The 16,141-nt window shown below is 50.0% G+C and overlaps 2 protein-coding genes and 1 long non-coding RNA gene across 3 annotated transcripts; 1 reads left to right on the top strand and 2 right to left on the bottom strand.

Moving 5' to 3' along the window:
- Positions 1 to 766: 766 nt before the first annotated feature.
- LOC123094626 (uncharacterized) lies at positions 767 to 3,559 on the top strand. Its single transcript, XM_044516591.1, has 3 exons — positions 767 to 1,496; positions 2,619 to 2,669; positions 2,761 to 3,559. The coding sequence occupies exons 1-3, from the start codon at positions 1,217 to 1,219 to the stop codon at positions 2,790 to 2,792; spliced, it is 363 nt and encodes a 120-aa protein (XP_044372526.1). The 5' UTR covers positions 767 to 1,216; the 3' UTR covers positions 2,793 to 3,559.
- A 4,363-nt stretch (positions 3,560 to 7,922) lies between these two features.
- On the bottom strand, positions 7,923 to 10,008 carry LOC123094625 (uncharacterized). The gene is made up of 2 exons (XM_044516590.1): positions 8,470 to 10,008; positions 7,923 to 8,230 (listed from the first exon to the last, which is right to left on the bottom strand). The coding sequence occupies exons 1-2, from the start codon at positions 9,950 to 9,952 to the stop codon at positions 8,193 to 8,195; spliced, it is 1,521 nt and encodes a 506-aa protein (XP_044372525.1). The 5' UTR covers positions 9,953 to 10,008; the 3' UTR covers positions 7,923 to 8,192.
- Positions 10,009 to 12,734: 2,726 nt separating this feature from the next.
- LOC123094624 (uncharacterized) lies at positions 12,735 to 15,999 on the bottom strand. The gene is made up of 4 exons (XR_006445894.1): positions 15,448 to 15,999; positions 14,887 to 15,295; positions 13,299 to 13,739; positions 12,735 to 13,184 (listed from the first exon to the last, which is right to left on the bottom strand). It is a non-coding gene; the product is annotated as an uncharacterized lncRNA (long non-coding RNA).
- Between the last annotated feature and the right edge of the window lie 142 nt (positions 16,000 to 16,141).

Here is a 16,141-nt window from a genome sequence, read left to right as displayed (position 1 = left end):
GTAAACCGGGATTCCGAGTCTGTTCGGATCTTCCTGGGAGAAGGTATATCCTTCATTGATCGCGAGAGCTTATCATGGGCTAAGTTGGGACACCCCTGCAGGGTATAATCTTTCGAAAGCCGTGCCTGTGATTATAGGCAGATGGGAATTCGTTAATGTCCGGTTGTAGATAACTTGATACCAGATACAAATTAAAACGCATCAACCGCGTGTGTAGCTGTGATGGTCTCTTCTCAGCGGAGTCTGGGAAGTGAACATGGTTTTGGGTTATGTTTGACGTAAGTAGGAGTTCAGGATCACCTCTTGATCATTAGTAGTTGACGACCGTTCCGCTTGCTCTCTTCTCGCTCTCATTTGCGTATGTTAGCCACCATATATGCTTAGTCGATACTGCAACCTCACCACTTTACCCCTTCCTTACCCATTAAGCTTTGCTAGTCTTGATACCCATGGTAATGGGATTGCTGAGTCCTCGTGGCTCACAGATTACTACAACAACAGTTGCAAGTACAGGTTATGCGATGATCATGACGCGAGAGCGATGTTTGTGTGTTTTGGAGTTCTTCTTCTGCTTCTTCTTCGATCAGGGGATAGGTTCCAGGTCGGCAGCCTGGGCTAGCAGGGTGGATGTCGTTTGAGCTTCTGTTTGTGTTTCATCCGTAGTCGGATGATGCTATTATGTATTGTGATGTTGTATTCGTGTGGCATTGTATGCCTCTTGTACGTATCCCCATCTATTATGTAATGTTGATGTAATGATAGCCACCTTGCAAAAGCGTTTCAATATGCGGGTCTATCCTTGGTGGGACCTTTGAGTTCCTTTTGGATAGGGTCGCATATTGGGCGTGACATCATTGTTGCGGGTCGGACGCGTCCTCAATTGGGCAGCTGCTCCTGTAACAAAATCTGCAGATTCTGGTTTATTCGGGTTACAGGTACACGCAGATCCGTTAAAGCTGGGCGACCACTCCAAGCTCCACCCCACGAGTCACGACTGATCCCCTTCTCCGTCTGTGCCCCTCCCTCGCCCTCTCATCCATGACCTGAATCCTAAGTGCGCGGCGGCGGCAGATCCTCTCCTCCGTGGCCCCTCCCTGGCGAAGCAAGCGACGCTACATCATTCCTCTTGACATCAACTGTTGTCCTTTACGACAACGTCGGCCCTAGGTTCGCCGCGACTTCCACTGTGCGGCACTGATGGAAGCTACCTCCAGGTATGCCGCTGCATCTATCTTCGTTGTTCTATCCACCTTCTTCCCTGTCTTCCCTACTTCTTCGATTGCAGATGCAAACTTTTGACATCGATGACAAGGGAGACGAAAAGAACTCGAGGCCGCGCTTGGAATCCATGGTACTAGAGTTCAGTAAAAGAGGAGCACGCGGAGCTGTTACAGCCATGTTTACGCAGTTCCTCTCGTTTTTAGAATTGTTGATTCCCTCGTGCCGCCGCTGGCAATACGCAACTCACACGGCGAGATCGACGCTACAAGTTCCTGGTGAGTTTCTTTATTCTCTCTGTTCGTGCTTTATTTTAATTCACCTTTTCAACCGTCACTTCTCTCTCGCCATCGTGGTCCTCCCATCTCTGGATTCAACAATATGCTCCTGTTATGCCCACTCACTACCAATGTATATCCTGCACATACTGTGTGACTGTGTCTACTTCATCTGCTACTTATTATCTTGATTTTTTTTTCTCAGTTGTGCTCGAGTGATAAATGTCGAGATACTTAGTGGTTATAGCGGGCGAATAATTGAGCAGCGAACGCTGCTCCTCAGATTTTGTCTCCCATTTATCCATGATTTGGTGCTACACCATGGACAAGTTTAATTAATATCATGATTGTGCAAAAAATAAATTGAAAGGAGATGAACTGAAACTAATCTCACAAAAAAGATCACTCGATGCAAATATATCTGCTCGATACAGTAGCATATTTATAAAATGACACAAGAGGTAGAAAAACTAACCAATTTGTGGAAGCGTAATACAAGACAAATTCATATTCATATGTTATAGTATATAAGTAATTCCTACTTTATAGTAGGAGAATCCATGTCACACTGGTGAACGGGAACCTGCAATATTTAGCTCATTAGTCCCTAGCATGACAAAAATTGTACTATATATTATATGGCTGATTAGTTTTTGGAGAATTTATATTTCGTACCACAAAATTGCAGGTGTGGTGTTACTTAGTTACAAATATTGTAGGGTGTTTTTTGGCTTAGCAAACTTGACTGTGGTATGTAGAATTCAGATTTTCAATTCATATGTGTGCTAAGCAATCTGGTTTGGTTCAAGTTCCGAAATCATGTATAAACAGATTGCTGTGTGTATTACGTCTTAGCAAACCTTGACTTATGCTATATGTAGCTTTCAGACAACCAACTATTTTCATGTAGATTATGGTGGTCAACTAAATCATGGATAAATTAGATGTTACAACAAGAGAAAATGCACAAAAGTGATGCAGAACCATAATGATCAATGGTTTTACATTTTACGGGGCAATAATGGTTCGATGTTACAAAATTTTGTAGGAACAGGCATGGGAATCCTTTAGGAATACCCAAGCCAAAGTCAACATTGTTAAATTCGTTCTGTGTTTCTCCAGGTCTGTGGTCACTGGGATTATCCCAACATTTGAACATGACTTATGCTCGAGGTAATCAGCCTTACTTTGCACAGTAGAACATATTGTTTTGAATGCAAAGCATCTTTGCTAAATTGTGGAAAATGACATAACCCTATTGTAGTTCACAGGTTGCACAAAGGTTATCCAAGCTGAAAAAGAAAGTATCGATGCCCCAAGGGAAACAATCAGCCAATGCAGCTAGGGCATAGAGTAGTTTGTGTTGGTATGTTTTTCTTGCTTGCTTGCTCTCAAATGTGTGCTTGCACAGTTAGAGATAGAAGTGGTCAGTAGTCTTTTTTTCATTTGATAAAATTGGTAGTCCTTTTTTCGTTGCTCTTCAATCTGTTCGGGATAAAAGTTGTTTGATTGCTTGTCCTTTTTTTCCTCTGTATCTTTATGCATCTTTCTACTATTAGTAACTTCCTTCTTTCACTCTACCTTTTATTTCTAGGCTGCCATTATTTGACGTGATGCTATAGAAAAGTGGAACTTTGTTTTTGGCTCACTAGGCATTTATTCGTAGGCAATTCAACCTCCAAATATTACCTCGTCAGTCTCAGTCAAAACTAAGGCTTCGAATTGGAATTGACACTAGAGAAATTAGAGAATTACAAATAGAAGACCGGACTTCCTAATCCTGGGTGTAGGTGTACTCCCTTATCCAAGTTTTCTTTTCAAGACAAGTCCTCGAGATGTGGATCATGTACATAATATCTAACCGTGCTTGCAGGCTGTAGCAACAATAGTCCGGCTTCTGTTCTTTGCGTCTTTTTCCACTTTCTCTTGTGAAAAATTGCTTGGCTCTTATATTTCCCTTTTTTTAGAGAATGTTGGCAGTTATTGACAAGAGAACATCATTACAATCATGCTTTTATATCTCTGAAGTCTTTGTGAGACGTTAACTTAAGGTTGTACAAAGTGAAAAGACATGCAAAGATTCGCAATATTTATTTTTTTCTCATGTTGAGCAGTTCAATATATGGGAGTTCATAAATTTACTACGGGGTCTTTCAGTATTGATTCAGTTGCTAGGTGTGCACTTGAACTTTTCTTTGCGAGTATTTTAGGATGCTTGAATCATGTGAAAATACATATATAGCTATTGTTCTTCAAAGCAATTGTCAGATAACTAGCTTAATCTGAAGCTGTTCTATACCATGTGAATGCATTATCTTTAGCAATATATATTCAATACATGTTAGTGACCTCTGACGTGGTTGCTGCATGGTTGGTGACAAGATAACTTGACAAATATAGAAGAATAGTCACATAAAATGGTCAATAATTGGTTGGAGTAAAGGAAACAGATAAGAAATTCAAGTGTTTCACCGAAAATAGGAGTTCAATTCTCTCATGCATCCATATATTTAAGATATTACTACCATTCTATAGGAAAAATAGACGGGTGCAGCAACGCGCGTCGTCATGGTCTAGTATTTTTTTACAGAGGGAGTACGAAGCAGAAAAAAAAACAAGAGGTTGCCATAGCCAGCTACACTAAAGAAGCTGATGCCACAGGCATCCCGTACCAAATCGTGATTAGCATACCACAAGAAAACAAAGAAATAATGGCAGCTGGATATAATTTTCTTTCTCTAAAATACTACTCCCTCCGTCCTGTAATATAAAACGTTTTTGGAGTTCAAAGTGAACAACAAAAACGTCTTACATTATGGGACAGAGGTAATAGAATGCAAGAAAATCTCTATGATTAGCGTTGTTTGCCGAAAGGCTTTGTAATACTCCCTCCGTCCCAAAATATAAGAACATTTTTAACACTACACTAGTGTCAAAAACGTTCTTATATTGTGAGACGGAGGGAGTAGCTGCTTGACTTTTCTTCTATGAAACATGGTACACATATCCTGGTGTATTCTAGAAAAAATTCCAAGGACTCATTTGGTTTACAGAAATTTGTAGAAATTCTAAAGGGTAAGAATTTTATAGGAAAAAAAATCCTTTGAATCCCTTTGGTTTGTAGAACGGATTCCTATTGCTATGTAGGCTAGGAACTAATCCTTCACATTTCAAAGTAAAAAAATTAGCCTAGACTTATGGAAAAATTCCAATCCTATGCACCCATTGACATCTATTTCCTTATAGGAATTGTGATACAGGGCCTTTAGCTGTCCTATATTTCGATGAATCAATTGCTCGATATTAACCGCTACACTTAATTTGATCATACAAAAGGAGATACAAACAGCTACTAGTTGCTCCTAATCGAAATGCAACGAGCATGGAAGCCATAAAAGAAAACAGCCCCAACTGTTGTACTACTTGAATATGAGCAACTGAACTGGTCTGTTGAAGTTAAGTAATGCAATCTCACACCCTGCTTTATTGATGACTCAAGTGTACACTTATATACAGATACAGCGACGAGAGGGAGCAGGGAGATCGTGTGAGATACAACGGCATGGGCCGGTAATCCTCCTGGCATGCAGGGATAAGCACGCACGCAGTGCGTGCCCGTTGGAGCTCCTGGCGACGCGGTCGTGGAGTTAGCCAGCTGAGGAACGTGGCGAAGTGACTTTCCAACACCCCCCGCAGTCGAAACGTGGGGCTCGTCGACGTTGAGACTAGACCGGAAGTCGAGGAAGACCAGCGTCGGTAAGCCCTTGGTGAAGATGTCGGCGAACTGCGAGCTCGTGGGGACGTGAAGGACGCGTATCTCCCCCAGCGCGACACGCTCACGCACGAAGTGGAGATCAATCTCAATGTGCTTCGTGCGTTGGTGCTGCACTGGGTTGCTCGACATGTACACGGCGCTGATGTTGTCGCAGTAGACCACGGTAGCACGCGACGGTGGGTTGATGTAGTTCGCCAAGGAGTTGGCGCAACCACACCGACTCGGCGACGGCATTGGCGACTGCCCGGTACTCGGCCTCGGCACTGGACCGCGAGACGGTGTTTTGCCGCTTCGACGACCAGGTAAGGAGGTTGGAGCCAAGGTACACACAGTAGCCCGAGGTGGACTTCCGTGTGTCGGGGCAGCCGGCCCAATCGGCGTCGGAGTAGGCGACGAGCTCAGTGGTGGTGTCGCGATGGATGGGAAGCCCAAGATGCGCCGTACCACGCAAGTACCGGAGCACGCGTTTCACGAGCAGGAAGTGACAGTCCCGGGGTGCCTGCATGAACATACAACACTGCTGGACGGCGTAGGAGAGATCAGGGCGCGTCAGCGTGAGGTACTGGAGGGCACCGGCCAAGCTGCGGTAGAGAGACGGGTCGTGGAAGAGCGGCCCGGTGTTGACGGAGAGCTTGGCCAACGTGTCGACCGGAGTGGAGAGGGGCTTGCAATTGAGCATGCCCGCACGGTCGAGGATCTCCAGTGCGTACTGTTCCTGGGAGAGGAACAATCCGCGCGTCGTGGTGGTGACGTTGATGCCGAGGAAGTGATGGAGCGCGCCGAGGTCCGTCATCGAGAACTCCCGATGGAGCGCCTGAATGACCGAGTCGAGGACGATGGGGGAGTCCGCGGTGAGGATGATGTCGTCGACGTAGAGCAGCAGGTACGCCAGGTGCTGTCCGCGGCGGAGGACGAACAAGGACGAGTCCGCCCGCGATGCTACGAAGCCGAGCGTGCGCAGGTAGGAGGTGAACCGAGTGAACCACGCTCTCGGTGCCTGCTTGAGACCGTACAAGGAACGGTTCAGCCGGCACACATGTGATGGTGATGCAGCGTCGATGAAACCGGATGGCTGGTGGCTGTAGACAGTCTCCGCGAGATGCCCATGGAGGAAGGCATTCTTGACGTCTAGCTGATGAATGGGCCACGACTTGCCGGCGGCAATGCTGAGCACTGTCCGAATGGTGGCCGGCTTGACGACGGGGCTGAACGTCTCAACGTAGTCGACGCCGGCCTGCTGGGTGAAGCCGCGAAGTACCCACCGCGCTTTGTAGCGCGCGAGCGTCCCGTCGGGGTGGAACTTGTGCCGAAAGATCCACTTGCATGTCACGACGTTTGCACCTGCAGGACGAGACACTAAACACCAAGTATTATTCCGCATCAGTGCGTTATATTCCTCAAGCATCGCGGCGTGCCAGTCGGGGTCCTGGAGGGCTACACGATAAGAGGAAGGAATGGGACTGATGCCGGAGGTGGCGATGTGAAGTGTCTTAGGCTGGGCGAAGCCGGACTTGCTGCGTGTACGCATGCGGTGCTGATTTGCTGGTGGGGCGACGGGAACAGCGCGGGGCGGGAGAGACGCACAGGTGGTGCGTCGCGAGTGGGTGCATGGGTGCAATCGGGTGCATGCGCGGGTTCACGAGACGGAAGGTTTGGTGGACCAGGGGAGGCGCGGCCGGACGTGCATGCGCCAGGGGATTCTGTCGGCTCGGTGGAGTTTGGGCGTGGTGGCGAGCCCGGGCGTGGCGTGGCATGCGGGAGGAGTGGTGGTGGCCCCGGGCGTGGCGTGGGAGGAGTGGCTGGAGAGGCGGGGCCAGCGGCCGATTCGAGTCGCGCGGGTGGGGTGGAAGGATCAGGCGGCGATCCCGGGGAGGATCGGCGCGGTGACCTGTACGAGGTAGGTGGCGCGCGGGTTTCCGGGATAGATTGGATCCCGGGATTTTTTGTGGCAGCTGAGGGTGTCGTGCGCCGTGCAGGTTCGGGAGGGAGATAGGGAAAAACTTGTTCGTCAAAGGTTACGTGCCTGGAGATAATAACCTTGCGGGAGGAGAGATCAAGGCATCGGTAGCCTTTGTGCTCCAGGGGGTACCCAAGAAAAACACAGCGGGATGAGCAGGGCGCGAGTTTGTGCGGCGCGGTTGCAACAGTGTTGGGAAAACAAAGGCAGCCGGACACACGCATGTGGTCGTAGGTAGGATGGTGCCCTAGAAGCTGGTAGTATGGTGTGACGAAGTTGATGGCAGAGCAAGGTTGTCGGTTGAGAATGTAAGTGGCCGTGTGAAGTGCTTCGACCCAGAACGGGGGTGGGAGTTTGGCATGGATGAGGAGGACGCGTAGTATATCGTTGGTTGTCCGGATGAGGCGCTCGGCCTTCCCGTTCTGCGGCGAAGTGTGAGGGCATGAGAGTCGAAACGAAGCCCCGTGACGAGAAAACAAGTCACGCAACGAAGAGGTGAGAAATTCACCGCCGTCGTCGCACTGCATGCACTGTATGGAAGTATGAAATTGCGTAAGGACGTAAGAGAAGAAACGGGAAATAGTGTTGGCAGTGTCGGATTTGTTGCGTAATGGGAACGTCCACGAGTAGTGCGTATAATCATCTAGAATAACGAGATAGTACTGGAACCCGGAGAAGCTAAGAACAGGGGACGTCCACAAATCACAATGAACTAGTTGAAAGGGTGCACTTGTTTTTGATACAGAAAGGGAAAAGGGCAGCCCCCGGCTTGCCTAATTTACATGAGGAGCAAATAGTGGTGCTAGACAAGTCTTTATTACATGAGGGAAGTAAATGACGAGCTAAAGCAGAAACGGATTTATTGCTAGCATGTCCCAAACGTTGATGCCAGAGGTCGCCGGTGACGACGGAGAGAGCTTCTTGGACGCCGGAGTTGGTGAAGAATGGGTAGAGCTCCCCGTGGCTATTGGATCTCAGAATTTTTCTCCCTGTTGCTAGGTCCTTCACGGAAAAACCGAACGGGTCAAACTCTATAGAAACAAAGTTATCTTGTGTAAAACGGCGCACGGAGATTAAATTCCTGATAATAGTAGGGGAAACGAGAACGTCATTGAGAGAAAAATTGGAGAGAGATGTGGAGCCGACGGCAGTAATAGGAATACGCGAGCCGTCGCCTACGAGGATGCCTGAGGAATGACGCAGCGAGGGGGAACCATACAAGGTGAGAGAGCTCGTCTTACCAGCGACGTGCGACGTAGCGCCCGTGTCGAGGAACCAGTCCGGTGTGCCGCCGGCCTGCTGGTGCTGCACGGAGAGGTTCTGCAGCGCGGCGTACAGTTGGTTGTACTGCTCCCAAGACGGCCCGTTGGAGGAGGCCGCGGCGGCTACCGGGTAGGCCTGATGAGGAGGTGGCGGGCGCGGGCCTAGAACACCCGCAGCGTTCGGTGCGGCCCACGGTGCGCGAGGCCGAGGAAGACCCGGAAGGAGCGCCCCGTACGGGGCGAAGTAGCCGGTGGGCAGTGATGAGGACGAGCCGAAATCGGAAGGAGCAGCAGCGCGGCCGGAGGAGGGGCCGCCAGGAGTTTGGGCGCCGCGGCCGCGGCCGCGCCCACGCCCACGTCCACGCCCTCCGCGGTCGCGGTCACCAGACTGCGGCGCGGCAGGCACCTTGCCCCGATCGATGGAGGCGCGATCAGGAGTGCGGTCGGAGGAGGAGACGTCCGGGCTGTGGCCGATGGCGAGCGCGGTGGCCGTGGCTTCAGGCCGTCCATCGAGCCGCGCCCGCTCGTTAGCCGAAATCTCCTCCATGAGCAGCCTCGAGCGCGACTGCACGAAGGTTGGGAACGGTGATTGCATCGGCAGTAGGGTAGCCATGACGTGAAACTTACGGTTGAGACCACGGATGAGCTGAAGTCTGAGGGACTGATCGGTGACGCGCTCGCCGACGTCCTCAAGGGCATCTGCGAGGGACTTGAGACGCCTGCTGTATTCGGCGACGGAGAGGTCGCCCTGGACGAAGCTGCGGAATTCTGCACCGAGGATGACAGCGCGCCCGGGCTGGTTGTCCATGAAGAGGAGGTGAAGCTGCGACCAGATGTCGTAGGCGGAGCTGGCCGGGGTAGCGACGGCGTCGAGGAGGTCGTCGTCGACCACGCCATGCATCCACAGCACGATGGTGAGGGCGTCGTTTCTCCACACGGCGCTCTGGCCGAGCGGCTCGGTGGCGATGTCGAGGTGGTGCTGGACCTCGTACTTGCAGGCGATGACGTAGAAGAGCTGGCGCCAACGAGAGTAGTTCCCCAACTCCAGCTGGAGCTTGGAGGTGAAGTAGTGTGCGACAGAGGGCGGGAGACCGGCAACGGAGGAAGGGCCGGCGTCGGAGGCGCCCCCCATGCGGAGAGGGACGAGGGCGCCGCTGGTGCCGCCGAGTGCGAGACGGGGAGCAGGAGTACTGCCAGCGGTGCGCAGAACGCCCGTAGGGGGCGGAGGAGCCGGGCGGGGCGCGGACGAGGAAGAGGCCATGGCGCCCTCAGGAACAGGCGTTTTGCCCCGATCGGACGTGGAGGGTCCGGGGCGCGCAGCGGGGGCCGTGGCGACCGGGGGAGTGGTGACCGCGGGCGTGGGGGCGGCAGGCGCGGCGGCGGCGAGGGGCACCGCGGCGAAGGGAGCGGGCGCCGGTGCGTCGAAGTCCGCCGAACGGGTGCGGCGGAGGAGGCGGTGCATGGTGGAAGCGGAAGCAGGAAGAGGACCGGAGGTGCTCGGCGTCTGATACCAAGTAATGCAATCTCACACCCTGCTTTATTGATGACTCAAGTGTACACTTATATACAGATACAGCGACGAGAGGGAGCAGGGAGATCGTGTGAGATACAACGGCATGGGCCGGTAATACTCCTGGCATGCGGGGATAAGCACGCACGCAGTGCGTGCCCGTTGGAGCTCCTGGCGACGCGGTCGTGGAGTTAGCCAGCTGAGGAACGTGGCGAAGTGACTTTCCAACAGTTGAAACTTGAAAGTACCTAGCCAGTGAACCTGAGATCAATACATATGCAAACAAGGCACCTGATTTTCTTTTGCTATTGGATATCTTAGACCAACTCCTTACTAACTATCGGAGAACAACCGTTCCCCATTTATGAACAAAGTCAGAGTATACACGCATTGTGGAGAAACTAAACAGTTCTGTGCACCTGTCTCCAATCCAAAGAGGAGACGATATTGTGACCAGATGGAACAAGGATACATCCACAGATTCAAGTTATAGCACAATCAGCTTCAAGAAAAGAATCGTACTCAGAATCAGAACAGTTCAACCACTTATTCTGTACGATCTGACAAATGTAGTCACCGATTATAAGACACCACAAATATTAACCCTGCAGATCTTCTCTAGTCCATTCACAGGCCACACCATAAAAGTATTACTCCCCCCGATCCAAATTAATTGACGCTGACTTTACCTAGTACAATTTTGTAATAAAGCTGTACTAAGTTAGCATCAATTAATATGGATCGGAGGGAGTACTATTCCATTGTCGACTAAACAGTTGTGTGTATGAAGATTCCAGCTGCTCTCCCCCCTCCCTCCCTTTCTCGCGACCGCATCGCGCCCGCTCCTCCACCCCAAACTCGCCCTCATCCATCCATCCCCGCCGCCATCGTTGGCGCTCGCCGCCGGGCTTGGCCCGGGCGACGCTGGCGGCGGCGGCCCCTGGCCATTCCCCTCACGGTGGCGTCCCGACGCGGGGCGGAGCGGCTCCGGGTGGTTGGTGTCCCTAGGTGGAGGCGGTCCAGCGCGGCGGCGGGGTGTCCTGGCAGCATGCAGGAGACCTGCTGGACGGCGGCGCTCCCGTTGGCGGCGCCCGCTCGGCCCAGATTTGGGCCCTTTGGACCCCATCTGGGTCTGGGCAGGTCGGCGGCAGGGGTGGCGTCGGCGTCCCTCCCGGGAGGAAGCAGAGGCGCGTCGGGCTGGTGGAGGGTGGCAGCGTTGGCGCCGCTGGTGCTGCAGCGCGGTGGCCACGACTTTGCGGGCCCGATCTGGGCCTGGTATGCCCCGGCTGCCGCGGCCGGTCGGCGACCGCGACAGCGCTGGAGGCACAGGCCTCCTGCGTGACGGCGGTGGAGGTGGTTTCCTCCCGCGCGGCTCCGGTGCTGCCGCCCTTGCTTCCTGGCGTTGCTTGTCTCTGTCCTCTTGGCCTCGTGTTGGCGTTCTCAGCGAGGCGGCGGAGAGGATCTCAAGACCGTGGTGGCGTGTGCTAGCAGGTGGCAAGCTTTGTGGGTGGCTCTGGATCGGGTGGGTAACGGTGTTTGGGGTGCGGGAGAAATCCCTGTTGGTTCTTTTGGCTCTGACGCGGTGACGCCTGCAGGTGCCGCCTCTCCTTCGTGAAGGGTGTCGGTGTTACCCATCCCCCAATCCCCTCCGCGTGCCGGAGGAAACCCTAGGACATGTCCAGGCAGCAGCGTCGTCGGCGTCGCATTCCTTCCTGGAGGTGCTGCTTGGTACGCGGCGGTCAGGAGCCTTGGCGTGTGGTCGGACGAAGCTGGAGGGCGCAGCGGTGGAGGATCATCCGTGCTTTGCCGAGCTGTCGTTGTTGTCATTTCTTTCTTTTTTTGGGCTTGATGTGCTGTTCGCCCCAGCAAATGCTATGTGTTCGGTGTGGTTTTGCTTTATAATATAAAGCGGGGGAAACCCTATTTTGTCAACAGTTGTGTGTATGATACTGATACACATGGTACCCAGCCACATGTGAACAACTTGTCAACTGTGATGGCAGTTATAGCTTGCTGTCTAGATGCAGCTACATGTGTCGTGTAGGCTGAGGAAACACCTAATTTACCGCCTAGCATGCATGAACTACTATGGCATGTAAACGACACAGTAAATCTGAAATGTATATGTATCCAACAAACAAACGTGTTTTTCTTTGCTATCTCTAGATCAACTTCTATACCTCCGTAACTAAATATAAGACGTTTTTGCAGTTCATGCAGTTCAATTTGAACTGCAAAAACGTCTTATATTTAGTTACAGAGGTAGTACCAGGGAGCAACTTTTCTCCATTAAAGAAGAAATTTAAAGTGCATTCAGAAGCACACGAAAAAGAACAAAACTTACCAGATTTCTCTTCTCTCTTAACATGCAGTCCCTCTCTCTGGCAGAATGCTAGCAGTTGTAAAACTAAGCATATGCTGAAAGTGGAAAACCAAAGAAATTGCTACTTCTCTCACCTATCATAGACACAGAAAGGAACTGCTATTTGTATAGACTGATATCACCATATCAGATAAATAATTACCTAGATAGTGATGCATATAGCAAAAAAGAGAACAGAGAGAGCATGCTCATTGAATATGAATGTATCAATACTAAGCACTTGACAAAAACCAAAATGCACGAAAATTTGTCACAGTTATATGTTCAGCACATCTAGCAAACTTAACAGCTCTCATCTACAATACGAAACTTAATTTCTCCAACCCAACAAGGAGGCAGCACTTACGCATATTGAAACAGGAATAGAACTGCAAATTGAATATACATCAGAATCAGTTTCAAGGACATCCTACTCTGAATCAGACCTTGCAATACCAGATTGTGTACGAGATAACAAATTGCAAGCATTGATTGTACTTGTGAACAAAGTTTAACCATGCAGCTCGCTACCAATCCATTTCACAAGCCACACCAAAAATAATTGCCTCCTTGTTGACTGTACAGTTGCCGCAGATGGCGAAACGACCATCGACCGCAGGGAAACTGGAAACTACTTACTGTCAGTTCTTTTGTAACGCATATGACTAGCTATCCACATGTAGCTGGCAAATAGGCTCTACAAATTCACAGGGCAGAGTAATGTAGACGATCCAAGACAGTCTGATCGAGTAAGCTTATGATCAGTCAACTACCGCTGAAAGGTGTCCAGTAAGCATGTCAAAGAGGCAGACTCTGATCCTGCTGTACATGCAAGAGAAACATATTTATCTTCAAATCACAACAAGAAAAAGAAGTGCTAGCAGATAATATTATCAGGAAAACAAACAAAAAAAATAAGTGTGAATGATATTGCACCTTGGAGCTGCAGCACTGTGAAAACCCAACAAATTTAGCCCAAAGACTACATATCACTAGTAGCACCACAATGAAATGCGCCAGAAAGACAATCTTGTAAGTGCCCTCATCTGGAAGAGTCTTCAAGAATATGTAGTCAATGAATCCCACAACAGAAATGATAATCCACGGAGTAAGTGAGCCTACTATCCCAGTGCACACTGGACCATCTGCTATGTGAGCTAGGAGAACACCCAGTGAACCAAGACTTGCGTGAATTACAAAGAGTGCTAACACGATCATTTTCTCGTTACTGACTTCCTTTCTGTCAAACAAACTGAGAAGAACATTCTTTGACTCCTCGTTATATCTTGGGAAAAATATCACAATCAAAGGCAATGCAAAGAAGACATTCGCCAGAAGCAGGCCCCTGAACACTTTCATCAATTGGGTTGGTCCTCCCTAAATTATTTACGTAAATCGTCAGTAATAGTGAAGAATGTCCTTCTGATAGAACTAGTCCTAACAAAAGGAAAGCTTCTTGAGGCAATAAAGCCAAACAAAACATCTCTCAAGTTTCTGTCTGTAAAAGATAATGGAAACATAGAATGAAAATAGGGATGCACTAATGCGCAGACACGCTACGGCCAGTCGGCGACGCTACACATACTTTGTGATGTCAACTGGCATAACAAACTGTACTAAACCTTCTGAAAATTGTATATCATGACAAAATATATACAAACACCAAGAATCTAGATGAAATGGCATCACAAGGTTGTGAGTCTAGCACCGACACTGGTCACGGCACAATCCACACAGCGTCATCCATCTCGAAATGACGGCAACATACACTATGATCACCAAGGCGCGCGTGGCCGTGTGGCTGATCGGGCGGTCCCGAGCCTGTCACGCCATAAGACCAGATATTTCCCGATGTGAATATTAGTGGAACTATTTCCAAATATAATACACAGTATCTTGTGGTAGAGGAAAAGGAATGTAAATACAAAACCTTGCTGTCTGAGGAAGGTGGAATCACTGCATGATTTGCTGTCATATTCACCCCATCGGTACCAGGGCCGGGCCGGCAAAATCCGGGGCCCTGTGCCAAATTCTAAAATGGGGCCCCATTATAATGTACAAATCATTATAGCGGTCATTTGTCAAATGATCATTTCAATGCATTTTTTAAATAGTTTACAACATAAGCAAAAGACGATTGAGTCTCCATAATAATGCTCCTTAGCTAATATGTTTCTAGTGTAGAATAGTGCAGAAAACCTTCTAGAATAACTGTTCTTATGGCATATCTTAATTGATTGATCCTTTTCCGCACTTTTGTGCTAGAATCACCATTCACCAGCATCCGCTACAAATGAAATATTCAAGTTAACATCGCCGGCTCCAAATTATCACAATCTTGTTCTGAGATTGAATTAAATTCTCTATTTTATTCAATTTTCTAGATGAATACGTAATTCAGATAATGAAAAACTGGCGCTTATATTATATAAAAATTAAAAAATGTAAAGATCAAAATAGCTTCAAGGTTTGGGGCTTTGGGCAAAATTCAATGGTAGGCGGAGAGCCGGAAAGCTGAACTCACGGTCAAGTGGACAAAGGCCTTACAGTTACAGGGTGGCCGTTTCCTGCCTTCTTAGAATCCTAGTTTCCTTTTTAAGGGCATCTTGGATTCCAAGTGCTGCGGTAAAAGAATTAATCAGCTGATCCATCGGCAAGCCAGAGGGATCAATCAGCCGCGATCGCCGCCGCCGGAAGAAGAAACTGTTCGCCAGTCGCTCAGTCAAACCATGCGCTGGACCACAAGCCCACCTGTGCAGGACCCAGCCGATGGAACCAAATGCTAATTAGGCTGGGTGCCTTGCTCTGGCTCATGGTAAATAGGCCACGCCTGAAAATTTGGGGCCCCTAAAAACTGGGGGCCCTGTGCGGGCAGCACTGGTTGCACTACCATGGGCCCGGGCCTGGGTACCATCAACCTGAACTCCCACCGCCTGAAAGTATGGACAAAATTACTTTTAAATATGTACATACAAACTTGCGATAGTGCAGATAACATAAGTACGAAACGAGCTAGCTGCAGTTTAAACGAATCTATAAGGCTGATCCACACTTTGCCGACATTTACTGATGTGCTCGCACGTACCTGTGCCAGGAACGAGGCTACCAGCCTATCAGTCAGCGGGATGCGCAGGATGGGAGGCTGACCGGACGTAGTGTTCACCAGGGCCACCGGAGGCATCACATGCTCATGCTCCCTAGGCAACCGTGTGACTTGCCGGGTGCTGGTCACCATCTCCAGGTCCTGTTTGGCGCTCTCCGGCCGTGCAGTTCTGACATCGAACAGGTGGTGGGCAGGCGGGGCCAGTCGGGATGGCCGAATGGCAGAGGCATCGCCCCCGACATGTGCGCGGAGCTCGAATCGCGGCCGTCCAGAGAGAGGAAATTGGATATCGAGGAGATGTTGCGCGGAATCCGCTTGATCAACGGCGAGGTGTCGTCGTCTTCGTCGCTGGAGGGGGAACCGGACGGGCTGGAAGTGGCGATGCGACGCGAGCGCATCCCTAGCAGTCGCCGAAGTAGCTCGGAGAAGATCAGGCGAACGCCGCCACCTCCACCGGAGGCGCGTACGACCAGCGCCATGGTGGCTTCGTCCTGGCTTCCGTTTGTGTGTCTGTGGAGTGTGGAGGTGTTGAGGTGGGTGGTGACTGGTGAGGGTGAGGGAGCGAGAGGCGGTTACTTGGATTTGCTCCTTCCATTCCAAACTAGTACATGGTGTACTTAATTTTTCAAAAAATAACATGTGCATGTTTGGATTGCTCAATACCTACAGTATCAAA

Source organism: Triticum aestivum, chromosome 4B (assembly GCF_018294505.1).
Source record: "Triticum aestivum cultivar Chinese Spring chromosome 4B, IWGSC CS RefSeq v2.1, whole genome shotgun sequence".
NCBI classification, from domain to species: Eukaryota; Viridiplantae; Streptophyta; class Magnoliopsida; order Poales; family Poaceae; genus Triticum; species Triticum aestivum.
This window is presented reverse-complemented; position numbering and strand designations above follow the sequence as displayed.

Bases quoted from the DNA above. Each gene is read 5' to 3' on its own strand.
- LOC123094625 (XM_044516590.1), bottom strand. From the start codon at position 9,952: ATGCACCGCCTCCTCCGCCGCACCCGTTCGGCGGACTTCGACGCACCG. The intron at 8,231-8,469 runs GTAAGACGAGCT...TTTTCCGTGAAG, and splicing joins CGCTACGTCGCACGTCGCTG to GACCTAGCAACAGGGAGAAA.
- LOC123094626 (XM_044516591.1), top strand. From the start codon at position 1,217: ATGCCGCTGCATCTATCTTCGTTGTTCTATCCACCTTCTTCCCTGTCT. The intron at 1,497-2,618 runs GTGAGTTTCTTT...GTGTTTCTCCAG, and splicing joins ATCGACGCTACAAGTTCCTG to GTCTGTGGTCACTGGGATTA. The intron at 2,670-2,760 runs GTAATCAGCCTT...ACCCTATTGTAG, and splicing joins GAACATGACTTATGCTCGAG to TTCACAGGTTGCACAAAGGT.